Below are 13406 nucleotides of genomic sequence, written 5' to 3'. Positions count from 1 at the left end.
AGAACGAAGGCACAAAGTGTTCCCTGCCAGCCCCCAGACAACTCTGCTCTGGTGGAAATCGTCGTAGACAGCCTGTAGCCACACTGCTGGATTAGTGTCACTGCAGAAGTGCTTTTCCGTGGCTACAGAGGCTGAAAAAGCAGACACGTGACTCGGCGGCCCTTTACTAGGATGGCCATGGATAACTGGGGAGGTCAGAGTCTACATGAAGAGTCAAATAATTCTAAATAGTCTCAGTAACCCACCCAGGTGATAGAAGCGACATCAACAGGCCCCGGATGAACACTTGGTGATGTGAATGTTTGCCTTACTGGGAGGTCAGAAAGGAAAGATGGCCAGGGTAGAGAAGGTGTGACTTCTTTTTTAGGGATTTCCAACTGAGGCTTAACAAAAGAAAAGAAGTGGGATGTCTTAACGAAATGTGATAACATTTTCTCTTTAGCCTAAGAGATGGATGAGATGCCCATGAAGGGTTCTGAGTTCTGAAGGCATTTCCTTGGCTCTGAAGGGCAGATGGCTATGGCAGAGTCTTGCAGACATGGCTAGACTCATGCAGATGTGTTTGTCATGAAGTCTGTCATGAGGATGGGAAGATTAAGCGGCTCTCTAGCAAAACATTGGGTGTGTGGGGCTAGGTCTTGAGCAAGAAGACCGAGGCCAGGAGGTCACTCGGGAGATAAAAGTATAGCACTAAAAGTGGATTAAACTCTCTGGGGGAGAAAGTGTGGAGAGAGAGAAAACTCAGAAAGGTAAGGACTTACCATCATATAAGTGATGATGTTAACAAACTGGCCCAAAACAAAACATATGAAACAAATCAACCGAGCGCCACAAGAAAGGGCAGGAGAGAAGGAAAGAGGGAAAAAGGGCACTAGGAATACCGTGCAGGAAAATCCCAGCTGCATGGGAGTACCCTGAATCCTTACCTATTCCATTTCCTTAATTAAAACCTTTTATGAAATTATTGTATGTGATTTAAAAAAAGTATCCCAGTAGACAGCCAAAGCCTAACCACACACTAATTACAATCTGCCAATCTGACCCACCTTGAGCAAAGGGAAGTGACCATAGCCATCACCCCTTAGGAGTTTAGACCAGAAAAGGGCTTAAAGATCACTCTGTCCCCAGCCATTTCATTTTCCAGATGAGGAGGGCTCTGTGTCTAGAGAAGGACATCTTCAGGTCACACAGGTATTTAATAACAGAACTGGTATCAGGAAGTGTGTTGGTGTGTGTGAGACATAGCCTTATTATGTTGTCCAGGCTGGCCTCAAACCAGTAATCCTCCTGCCTCAGCCTCCTAAGAGGCCGGGATTACAGGACCACACCACAGTGCCTCAGAAAGGTGTGTTTTGAGCTTTGACCTTTGTCCTCCTCGTCACTAACTCTCAATGGAAGTTAAGGATTTAATGAACATGTAAAATTTTTATGTGCAGATTTTTAAGTGAGTAGATTTTTTTTAGTGTGAAGTATTTTTGGCTTACAATGATAGGATACATGTTCCCCTCTTACAATCTTCTCTTTTTAGAAAAAACGGACTCTTCCCTTGCACAGTTTTAGTTCTGCGCTCCTGAAGCCGCCTAGTTTACTCAAACTACTCTCTCTGTCTGTCATGGCCAAGTGCAAGTTCAGTTGCTGGCAGAGCATTCTCCATTAGCCTCCCAGTCAGAATCAATCATTCTTCGTTCTGGGTTCCCTTAGAGTCAATGGTTTTCAAACTATAGGTTAAGATTTATCTATCCACTGTGCAGTCAGTCAATTTAGCAAGCAGGTCACTCCCAGAAAGAGAAATTAGAAAATATCAGATTATAATGCATAATTGAATAATGTGTGTGTGTGTGTGTGTGTGTGTGTGTGTGTTTTTCAGTGCACAATATAAAAAATTTGAAAGACACAGATTTGAAAGATTACAGCATAGAACACACCTTATCATGTGACCAACTGTGTGGCCGCTCTGCTCTTGGGGGGTGTGGCTATCTTCACCTTTGTTGGTTTTTTTGTTTGTTTGTTTTGTTTTTCCAAGATAGGGTTTCATTTTGTAGTCTTGGCTGTCCTGGAACTTGCGCTGTAAACCAGGCTGGCCCCAAAATCACAGAGGTCTGCCTCCCAACTGCTGGGATTAAAGGCATGAGCCACCACAGCCCGGCTATGTATGCAACCTCTGGATACTGGATAATGACAGGCACCAAGGTTGACTGGAATCATTATGAAGGTCCAGAAAGAATGGGAAAAGACGAAAAGCAGGTAGTGGAAAAGAAGTGGACGCTTGGATTAAATATAAAAATTTTAGATTTCCTTTATCTCAGATGTTAATAGTAATTTTTCCAACTTGGTATTACCAAATCAAGAACCTCTTTTGGGATCAGTGCATTGGGGCTGTCTCCCAGTCACCTTCAAAGTCCCATGTGATGTGGTATAAATAATACTTCCTGCTAATGTTGCAGCTGTCACTCAAGGATCTTAATTTGCTTTATGAGCAGGATCTGGTGATGATGGCCTGGCTCCATTAGGCAGGTGCGGGAGTTAAGAACCAGTGAGTGGCTGAAATCTCTAGTCTCCAGGATGTCGGCTGCCCCTACTCCCTGCACCACCCCACCCCCACCCCCCCAGCAAGGACTCCTACACTTATTCCCCAGAGGGAGGAACCCTTGGGCCTCCCTCTGCGGAAGCTCCACTGAAAAACAATTTGCAAAGATCCCGCTCAGCCAAGATTCACTCTTTCTTTCGGGTGTGTGGTGTGTATCAGGGAGCAGAGAGCATGGGAATAAAGGCTATGAACCGACAGCCCTGGGACTGAAAATGGACAGGGAGAAAGACTGGAGGACACTGGTCGGGGCAGAGCTCTGGATCATTAAAGGAATTGGACTCCTCTCTGGTCGGTAGCGCCTTAAGATCTGCCCCTGGTAGAAAGAGGCTACTTGTCTCTGTCCACTATTCTGTGGGTCATTTTGTGGACATGTGCTCTCTCGATCGCAACCTTATTTCTTGTTTCTGTCTGCCAACCCCCTCCCCCCAACCCTTCCAGTTCCCTCTTGCCTTTGCAACCCCAGTGCCACATTAACCACCTCCTTCCCATTTCCGGGAATGGGGAGAGGGGGTCAGTCCCTCTCTTTCCAAAAAGCTAATTGCCCACTCTAGGGCCTGGAGGCGCGCGGGGAGTGTGTGTGTGGGGGGGGGTGGTTTGGGGGGACAGGGTGACAGCTCTGTCCTGGAGTCAGGTTACTGCCACTTGTGTCTGAGTTCACACAGCATGTTCCTCCGTCAGGGATTCCGCAAATATCTCCCCGGGGTAAAAAAAGAAAGTGCGCTGCGCTCCAGAACCCAGAGCAGAGAGAGCCCGGGCAGTCCCAGGTCCTGGAGCGCACCATCAGGGGCTATGTCGCCTTAGCCTCCAGGGTCCCGCAGCCTCAGCAGCGTCCCAGCCCGCCAGCTCCATGCCGCGGCAAAGCTGCACCGTGTTCCTGGGGTGAGGGGGCGATTGGGCATGCTCCTCCCCATGGGTCGCCCACCATGTCTAATGGATATCGCACTCTGTCCCAGCACCTCAATGACCTGAAGAAGGAGAACTTCAGCCTCAAGCTGCGCATCTACTTCCTGGAGGAGCGCATGCAACAGAAGTATGAGGCCAGCCGGGAGGACGTCTACAAGCGGGTGAGTGAGTGTGCGGCAGGGGAGTGCGCGCAACGGGGACTGCTAGTCTAGACTGCTTGTCTAGCTCAGCGCGAGGAACAGAGCTTCCCCGCGACCTCGGACAAGCCCATTCCCCTCTCTGGGGCCGGCTTTCCTCCTTCTTCCTCTTCAGCGGGAGGGGGCTGTGTAAAGCAAGAGCCTCCAAACCCTGTGGCGACACAGCCAGGCTAAAATGTGGATTCTGTGTGCACCACAGACAACTCCAACTTCAGGGCTGGATGGGGAAGCACAGAAATTCGCATTTTAAACTGAGCGTGGGGGAAATGACTCAGACTACACATTCTCCTAAAGGCCTTTTCCAGCTCCAGGTCTTGGGAGGAAATATGGTGGTGTGAAGAAACCACTTAGGATACACTGTTTTCTTGAGAAATCCGTGTTTTCCTTTGAAGGTGTTCAGACAGATACACGTTTGAAACAGAATATGAGGCATTTTAGTCCTAGAACTGTTTGCCCTGGAATGAAAAAGAGGGTACCCATGGAACAGTGGAGTGAGGTAGGAGGGAGACCGGACCTCCCAGGTACCCAGGGCTGCCTTGATTGGTGTGTGTGAGTTGGCAGAGCTGGGGGTGAGATGAGACAGCATGTTGGTAAGAGGACTTTAAGTCCTGATGGGTTACAAGGATTGAGTTTCCTGGCTGGTCACTACACTGATTTCCTCAGGCCTCTTAGGGTCTGAGCAAGAGGATCTGAAGTAGTGCAGGTGTCTGGTGTCTGGTTGCCTCAGATTTGACAAAAGTTCCCTTTTAAATGCCCAGCCGTTTACACCAGAGAGCTGCACAAGCATTACCTTGACCGAGAAGGCTGGGGAGCAATAGAAGCCACTGGAGAGCATTTGGATCTGAGAAACAACCTCATGTTGTTTCTGTGAGACCTCCATGATTCTTTGGTCAATTCTGTTAATTATATGGACTGCTAAATCTGAAAGGGGCTGGCGGTGATATCCATGAGATTTCAGTGTTTGGTAGATTCAATTGGTATGTACTGTTAATTCTGGGAGCTTTAGTTCGTTCCCTCTTTTCTGAATGTCCATGTTTTAATCTTCCTCTCTCTGAGAACTCCTCCGGGGTCATCGTTATCTTCTCTATGGCTGTATAGTGAGTGAGTGTGTCTCCTGGGAAGCTGCCAGAGGTCCAGGGGACTTGATGACTTGATAACACAGATGGGGAGGATGCATGGTAGTGTGGGCCTCGGCGTAGAACTATTGAATTAATTTCTTCACTGTGTAGCAGGAGGAAGTGTTTCCGTGAACTGTCCCCAAAGCAGGGCAGAAGGGGCAACTTGTAGATCACCGGAGGGAAAGGGTTTTCTTTCACCCCCAACCAGGTGACTACTGCTTGACTCTTTTGGCCTTGTTCTCTGCGCTTTATTGGCTAAAGGTGGAATGCTTCTGGAAATGCTTTGTGTGGGATGAGAGAGGGCACCATCTCTCTCTGGAAAAGTGATTCACTGGATTATGGCAGCTGCCTCAGGGTATAGGGGAGGGAGTCACAGCACAAAGTCACAGGTAGAGGTGACAATCCTTTCACTGGTTCCATCTTGCCATTGGATGGCATGCAGGTAACTGTGATCTGTCTCCATTTGGTCTTATGTGAACACAGTGGGCAAGGCAGCCGTTGTCTCATATGGTTCCGGGGATGTGTTTCCTTTTTTCCTACTTCACCCAGCTTTTGTTCAACCTGCCCGTCACGTTCCTCTTCCCTGTTGGTGACAGTTACTGGAAACCACTAAAGCAGTGGTTCCCAACCTTCCTAATGCTTCGACACTTTAATAAAGTTCCTTATGTTGTGTTGACTCCCAACCACAAAATTATTTCATTGCTACTTCACAACTGTAATTTTGCTACTGTTATGAATTGCACTGTAAATATTTGGTATGCAGGATAGCTGATAGGTGACCTCCAGAGGGGTCGCGACTCACAGGTTAAGAGATCATGCACTAAAGGCTGGGTTAAGGGCTGAGAAGACAGCTCAGCTGGTGGGGTGCTTGCCTAGCATGCCTGAGGTCCTGAGTTTGATCCCCAGCACAGCATAACCTGGCCATAGTGGTGCATACCAATAGTCTTAGTACTCTGGAGGTAGAGGCAAAGGGTTTAAAGTTCAAGATGATCTTGGGCTATGGAAGCCAACTTGGCTTATGAGACAAGGCTTATGTTTTTTTTTTAAAAAAAGACTTGGATTAAATGTTCATTTTATCTGGAGGGTAGAACACATTGAGATCTCAGTGTATATCCTTGGCTGGCCTCAAAGTTGTAATTGTCTTGCTTCAACCCCTTGAGTGCTGGAAATAGAGGAATGAATCACGGTACCCATCTTGCCAATTTGTAAAATTTAATTTATTTTTATTTCATGGACATTGATGTTTTGCCTTCATGTACATCTGTGTGAGTATGTCAGATACCCTAGAACTGGAGTTATAGACAGTTGTGAGCTGCCGAATAGATGCTGGGAATTGAACTCTTGGTCTTCTGGATGAGCAGCCAATGCTCTTAACCACTGAGCCAGCCCCCTAGCTTGCCATTTTTAATGATATAATATCATAGGTGAAAAGAAATCTATCCCAGTGTGTAGTGGTGAGGGATTGATAAAAACCAGGCCAGTTTTGTTTTGATAGAAGAACCAGGGACTCAGGAAACACTGTACCAAGAACCAGGCACCCGCTGGACAAGCTGCTTCCCTTCTGCAAACCTGCTCCAGCCACCACAGAACTGACATTCAGGATAGAGCTGCAGGCACTGAGACTCATTTGTTGTATGAATAAGTAACAGTTTCCATGAGCTGCTTTGTAAACGGGGTAATGTCACATTTCTAAGAGAGAGTCATCATTATATACTTGCTGGTAGTTATTGCGGTATTTAAAAAATGAAAAAGAGGTTCGACTCTTTATAATACGACCAGAGCAATTCATCTTCTGCTCATGCTTGTTACTTACATGATGGCTTCTTTAGGTTGGGAAGATTAGTTAGTCGTGAAGAGACAGCAGGGGTCACATGCCTAGCAGCACACAGAAAGTCAAGAGGTTCTGATGCCGTCTGTTACTATACTTAGATTGATTTCTCTTGCATGTTGGACAAACATGTCTTTAAAAATAAAAGTATAAAGCTACACCCAGGTAAGTTAGAATCTCTGCAAAAATGTGTGTGTTGTACAAGTAATTCTTTAAAGAAAACCAATGCTTATGAACATATGTACTACAAATCTATTGTAGATAGACTTTTTTTTTTTTTGATTTTGGTACTTAAGAGGGAAAAATTACTGTCTTAGTGTGAGACAATCAAACATCCCACCATGACAGCTTCCGGGAAACCGGGAGAACGGGACTGGGAAGAGGGTCTGTGCTTCTCTTTCCAAGTGTCAAGTCTTCCTTAGGTAGTTGATTAATGATTTAGAGAGAGAGGGACAGAGACAGAGGAGAGGGACAGACAGAGACAGAGGAGAGGGAGAGACAGAGATAGAGGAGAGACAGAGATAAAGGAGAGGGAGAGAGACAGAGACAAGGAGAGACAGAGACAGAGGAGAGGGGGCCTGGATAAATTCTTCATTGTGAGGGAAGCTACATGGAATTTTTTTCCTGTAAGAGAATCTGTAAAAGCTAGAGTTATGCCAAAGCCTCAAATTATCAACTTAAAAGCAAATTTTAAAAGTGCTCTAGAGTTTCTTTCTTTTAGACCTTTTAGAGAACTGAGAAAGTAAAATTAAAAATCATACCAGTCATGGGTTTATTAAAGAATATTGAGTTACACATAAAAATTGGTTCTTTGAAACTAGCTACTATGTGTTTAATGTTAAATAAAGTATCCTTGAAGCTTCAGTTTTTGTAAATATTAATAATAATTTCATATATATACTTTTTTTTTTTTTTGCAATTTAGAGCTATGTTTGCCTTTGATTCCTGAACTTCCAGTTTATTGTGAAATCATTTTTTTTCCCTCACTGTGGAGCATGGCCTGGCTGGATCTTTTTTTTTTATTAATTAATTAATTGAACATCCTGGACCACATCAGAGACAGCCCCTGCTCCTAGCTAGGAGTCCCACAAAAGACTAAGCAACACAACTGTAACCGATGTGCAGAAGACCTAGGTCAGTCCCATTGTCCCATTCTGGCTCCCTGGTTGTTGGTCCAGTCTCTGTGAGCCCCTATGAGCCCAGGTTAGTTGATTCTGTGGGTTTTCTGGTCGTGTTCTTGATCCCTCTGGCTCCTACCTTCAGCACAAACAGGAACATACACCTATGTGATTAGGGACTACTGCCCCCTCATGGTAGCATACCATAATTGTAGGTTCAGTTCTGCAGGGGAAAGGATGGGTTATCACTTTGACAATGTAAATCAAGCTAAGAAGTAACCACTGCCAGGCTTATAGCTCCTGACCTGTGGGTCAAAAGAAAGAGAGATAACCCTGCAGGTGGTCCACAGCTAGGTATGGCCCACTCCTTGCAGGACAGGCTTCGCAGCATGGCCAGACAGCAGCTGCTGTGTAAGTAATTTCTGGGTGGAGTCTTGGCTGACCTGCTCATTTTTATTACCTAATCCTGCATCTTCTCATATCAGCTGAATGTGCCCAGCCCTGGAATGCGTGAGATCCACTGCTGTGTGATCAACATGTGGTCATCAAACAGCACTCTGAAAACCACCAGCCATGATGATTAGTTTCTTGCCCAGACTTCTGTGCTTTTCAAAAGCCTACGGGTTGCACTCTAAAAGTGGAATTTAAAATGTGACGAGGCTAGGTCCAACAGCAGAAAGTGAAGAGAAATGAAATGGAATGTTATCATCCTGGACTAGATAGGGTCAATGTACAGCTACCAATTCCAAAGTACGTATGTTTCATGATCATTGTTTTCTTTCAAGAATTACTTGTACAACTTTCGCATTTTTGCAAAGAATCTGACTTAACTGGGTATGGTTTCATATTTTTATTTTTATCTTTTAAAAATATTTATTTATGCCAGGCGGTGGTGGCGCACACCTTTAATCCCAGCACTCGGGAGGCAGAGCCAGGAGGATCTCTGTGAGTTCGAGGCCAGCCTGGGCTACCAAGTGAGTTCCAGGAAAGGTGCAAAGCTACACAGAGAAACCCTGTCTCGAAAAACCAAAAAAAAAAAATTATTTATTATTTTCATTATACATACATGGCGGAGAACACGCCCAAGAGTGCTGGGGCCATGTGGGATCCCCTTGGAGCTTGACTTACAAGTGGCTGTGAATCACCCAACCTGGGTGCTGAGAACGTAACCCGGGTCCTCTGGAAGCCCAGCATGTGTTCTGAACCACTGAGCCACCTCTCCAGCTATACTTTTATTTGTCAAGAGAAGTTCTTCCAAAATGAAATTATCATAATGTTGGAGGATGAAAATGAATTTAGCCTTTAGATAGAAGCAGGAGAAGAGCTGTGTCTCATTCCTTTTTGAGCCATGAGCTGCCTGATTTGAGACCTAAACCTCTTTAGTTTTCTCACCTTTAAAGTTTGAAAATGATGTTTTAATGTGTGCGTCTGTCTCTGTCTCTCTGTGTGTCTCTGTCTCTATGTGTGTATGTGTCTGTCTCTGTCTCTCTGTCTCTGTCTCTATCTGTCTCTTTCTCTTTCTGTCTCTGTGTGTGTGTGTTGTGTGCGCTTGTGTAGCTTGCAGGATTCTGTTCTCTCTTTCCATCCTGTGGGTCCCAAAGATTGAGCTCAGGTTCAGTAACAGGTGGTCAGGCACCTTTACTGGCTGAACCATCTTGCCGGCCAGTTTTCTCATCTTTGATATTAGATGATCGTGTTCCCGGGCAATCTCTGAGGCTTATACATAGCATACTTTTATAGCTATGGTGAGCAACCTCCTGATTTTATCACTAACCTCATTGTCCTTCTCCTACTATTACGATTACTAAGCTGTTAATGTGGCACTTCTAACACTGAACCTTGGTTCTGTCACTCAGTGCCCGATTTAACATGAGCAAATACAGACATGTGCCACATAACAATGTTATGGTCAATGAAGGACCATATATATGACGGTGGCCCCGTGAGCTTTTAATGAAGCTAAACAATTCCTGTTGCCTACTGATGTCATAGTCTTTGTAATATTCTAGGATGATACTTGACCTTCATGTTTGTGGTGATGCTAATGTGAGCGAACCTACGGCACAGCCAGGCATATAAAAGCATAGCACATGCACTATGAACCACACAGGATGCTTTATAATAGCAGAAGATCGTACTTCTCCTGTTTGTGTGTTTACTGTGTGAAAATAATAATCAATATTAATAATAAAATCATAATGTTTTGTTTTGTTATTTTGAGACAGGGTCTCTCAGTGTAGCCCTGGCTGTCCTGAAACTCCACTATGTAGATCAGGCTGGCCTCCAATTTACAGAGATACACCTCCACCTGCCTCTGCCTCCCAAGTGCTGGGATTAAAGGTGTGGGTCACCATGCTTGGCTAATTTTTCCCATTGGTTTAAAGTAATCTCTTTACTTAACAAAATGAAAAGGTTAATTTAAGAATAGCCTCAGGCAGGTCCTGCAGGAGTGATGTCAGAAGTCATTTGTCATGGGAGGTGACAGGTGGCTCCATTAGTGCTACTGCCCTGAGGACCTTCCATAAGGACAGGATGGACAGGGCCGGGGGTGGGGGAAGGTGGGAGTTGGGGGGAAATAAGGGTGGGGTCTGAGGGGATGGGCAGGACACAGTGATACAGATGATACTGACTCTCATAGGCCTGGGTCAGTGTGTCTTCTGTCTTAGTTTTCTTTTTTAAACAGAAGAGTCTAAAAAGAAAAAAATTAAAATAGAAAAAAAGCTTTTAGAATAAGGATATAAAGTATTTTTGTACAGTATCTATGCAGTATATTTTTTTTTGCCATATAATATGTTTGTATTTTAACTTGTTGTTACAAAAGAGCCAAAATAAAACAAATTAGAAGTTTACAAAGTAAAGAAGTTACAATAAGCTAAGGCTAATTATTAATGAAAAAAAAACTAGAGGTAAATTTGGTGTAGCCCAAGGATACAGTGTTTATAAAGTCCACAATGGTGTTGAGAAGCACACCAGGCCTTCCCAGTCACTTACCTGTCTCCCATTGACCACAAGCAGCTCCCAGCCCCTCAAGGTCCATTCACAGTCAAGGCCCTATCCAGATCTACTGTTTCCATCTGTTGTGCAGATTGTCCTGTGTCTTCTTGGGTGTTTATTTAGATACACCGCTGCTGCTGGGCTTCAGTTGCTTGTGGTATTCAGGACCGCAGCACGTTGGACAGTAGCCCAGGAGTGTAGCAGGCTAGAGCATCTGTTCTGTGTTGCTCTCCTCGTTGTGAAACTGCTTAATGACGCCTTAAGCAATGCATGGCTCTACTGTCATTTCTCTGAGCTGAGGTAGTGTAGGCGGAAGTTTCTCTCCCACCTGCCTGTTCCCAAATACCCAACAGCTGCTTCCCAAATAATTGACTTTATTTGGAAGCAGCTGCAGAACGGGACAGGACAGAGAAACTCGGCTTCAAGGTAGATGTATAATGGCACCTGTCCTGTAGATTTGGGGCAAGACTGAATGAGCCAATGAGCTACACTCAGTATTGTGCCTCTCCTGAGGTATGACGTCAGTAGATATTTGCCATTACTGTGACAAACTGAGAGATGATAAAATCATCCAGAGATGTCGACTTACTGAAGTCATTTGCTCTGGATCATTTCTTGTTTTAAATCAGGCTCTTTTCCTAGAGTGATAGGTTTGACCCTATTCGGCCTACTTGACTGGATTCCCTACCTTAGTTTTCCCGTCTATGAATAATAGACTCTACTCCACGCATTGCTATTGCAGCAAGCTTCCCCCCTTCCTCACATACAAACATCCTTCTAAGGGACTAAATAGGAAAGTCTGAGTTTGTTTAAGATTCAGGCCAGCTCCATGCATCTGGTGAGGCTTTCCCCGGCACATCTTATCATTCTCATTACTACAGGAGCTCTGGGCACACCTCTACGGTGTTGATTATTATCATTTGTATTTCTCTGTTGATACTTTTCTCCTGTAGCAGCTAGCACAGAAGACTGTGTATGGTGATCAAGAGACGTTTGATTAATCCAGGAATGTACATGTGTAGACCAACAATCCAGTGACACTGCTAACAAGGCGGGCATTTGAGCTAGAAACAAAGCTATGCCTTCAGGAGTCTCAGAAAGCTGAGGACAGGCAGTCAGCACACACAGTGCATGTAGAAGAACACACATGGAAAATGGCCGTTCTGGTTTTCCAGGGAAATGTTTATAAATAGTTTGGCGGGGGCACATACCTGTAACCCCAACTCTGAGAAGACAGAGACAGGAAGATCCTTGGGGCTTGATGGACAGCCAGTCTAGACCAATTAGTGAGCTCCATGTTCAGAGAGAGACCTTGTCTCCAAAAATATGAGATGAAGAAGGATTTAAGAAGGCAGTGTCAACCTCTGGACTTAACATACACGCATACACACACACACACACACACACACGCACACACACACACACACACACACGCACACACACACACACACGTACACACACACATACACAAAATAAATAGTTCAGCTACTATATACCCTTTTGTCTCTTTCCTATCACATATTTTCCTTATTAAAAATTTTAATTGTATATTCATTGTCATACACGTCTTAAAGTGTATGTAATTAAAACATTTTCCCAAAGTTAACAATAATTAAATAAGTAATTACGGAAAAAAAAAGTAGGAAGGCCTGTGGGAGATTGTTTAGTAAGTAATTACTTGTTATCCAAGCTTGAGGACATGACTTCAGTCCCGAGTAACTTTGTTAAAACAAACAACTGCTGGATGTGGTGGCACACGCCTTCAATCCCAGCACTCAGCAGGCAGATCTCTGAGTTCAAGGCCTCTGGTCTACAGAGCAAGTTTCAGGACAGCCAGGGCTACACAGAGAGACCCTGTCTTGAAAAACAAACGAATAAACAAACAAACAAAAAGAAGCCACTGGGCATTGCAGCATGCATCTCTACCCCCCAGCCCTGAGGAGGTAGAGACTAGAGGGTTTGCTGGCTAGCCAACCCTAGCCAAGTTTGTGAGCCCCAGGTTCAGTGAGAAACTCATCTCAAAGAAATAGGGTAGAGAGTGGAGAAAGAAAACATCTTCTGGCTTCCACAAGCATTCATACACACATATATGTTTATGTACAGTCACGTGCATGTACACAAGCATCCACTGCATATGTACAAAATACATGCACACACACATACAACTTTCCATATACCCATGAGCATGTGCACAGCATTCACTGCAGACATATAAAAAATAGAAAAAAAGTATCGTCAACTCTGTCAAATTTATGAAGAAAGGCATTACCTGTGGCAATGGCAGCCACAGAGGTCAGGTTAAATGAGAAGGTAGGCACTCCCTAGCATGTGTCTCCAGGTGTACATGACAGTAATAACCATTTTCATCTATTTAACACCTGGTCTATTGCAGCATGTTTACATCTGGGGGAAAGAACGAGAATAAGGTAGGAAATGTAGGCTCACAGGAGTTGGAAAGGTAGATTATGGATTCAGATGCTGGGGCTGGAAAGATGGCTCAGTAGTTAAGAGCAGAAGACCCTGGTTTGATTCTCGGCATCTACATGGTGACTTACAACCATCTGTAATTCATGAAGAAATAGAGAAAGGCATTCTGGACCGGAGGAGCCATGTACAAAGCCAGAGTCACAAAGAGCACCGTGTGCTTGGCACCCTTCCTGT

At 44.7% G+C, this 13406-nt stretch overlaps 1 protein-coding gene across 2 annotated transcripts in view; it reads left to right on the top strand.

Moving 5' to 3' along the window:
- Positions 1–13406, top strand: part of LOC131913344 (myomegalin-like) — a 110314-nt gene that overhangs the window by 72151 nt on the left and 24757 nt on the right. For both annotated transcript variants that reach the window (XM_059265944.1, XM_059265943.1), the window contains exon 4: positions 3541–3651. In XM_059265944.1, coding sequence (XP_059121927.1) covers positions 3541–3651 — 111 coding nt within the window. The remainder of the gene's footprint in view (positions 1–3540; positions 3652–13406) is intronic.

The sequence above is a fragment of the Peromyscus eremicus genome, chromosome 6 (genome assembly GCF_949786415.1).
Source record: "Peromyscus eremicus chromosome 6, PerEre_H2_v1, whole genome shotgun sequence".
In the NCBI taxonomy this organism is placed as follows: Eukaryota; Metazoa; Chordata; class Mammalia; order Rodentia; family Cricetidae; genus Peromyscus; species Peromyscus eremicus.
The sequence above is the reverse complement of the archived record's forward strand: the minus strand, read 5'-3'. Positions and strand labels throughout refer to the sequence as shown.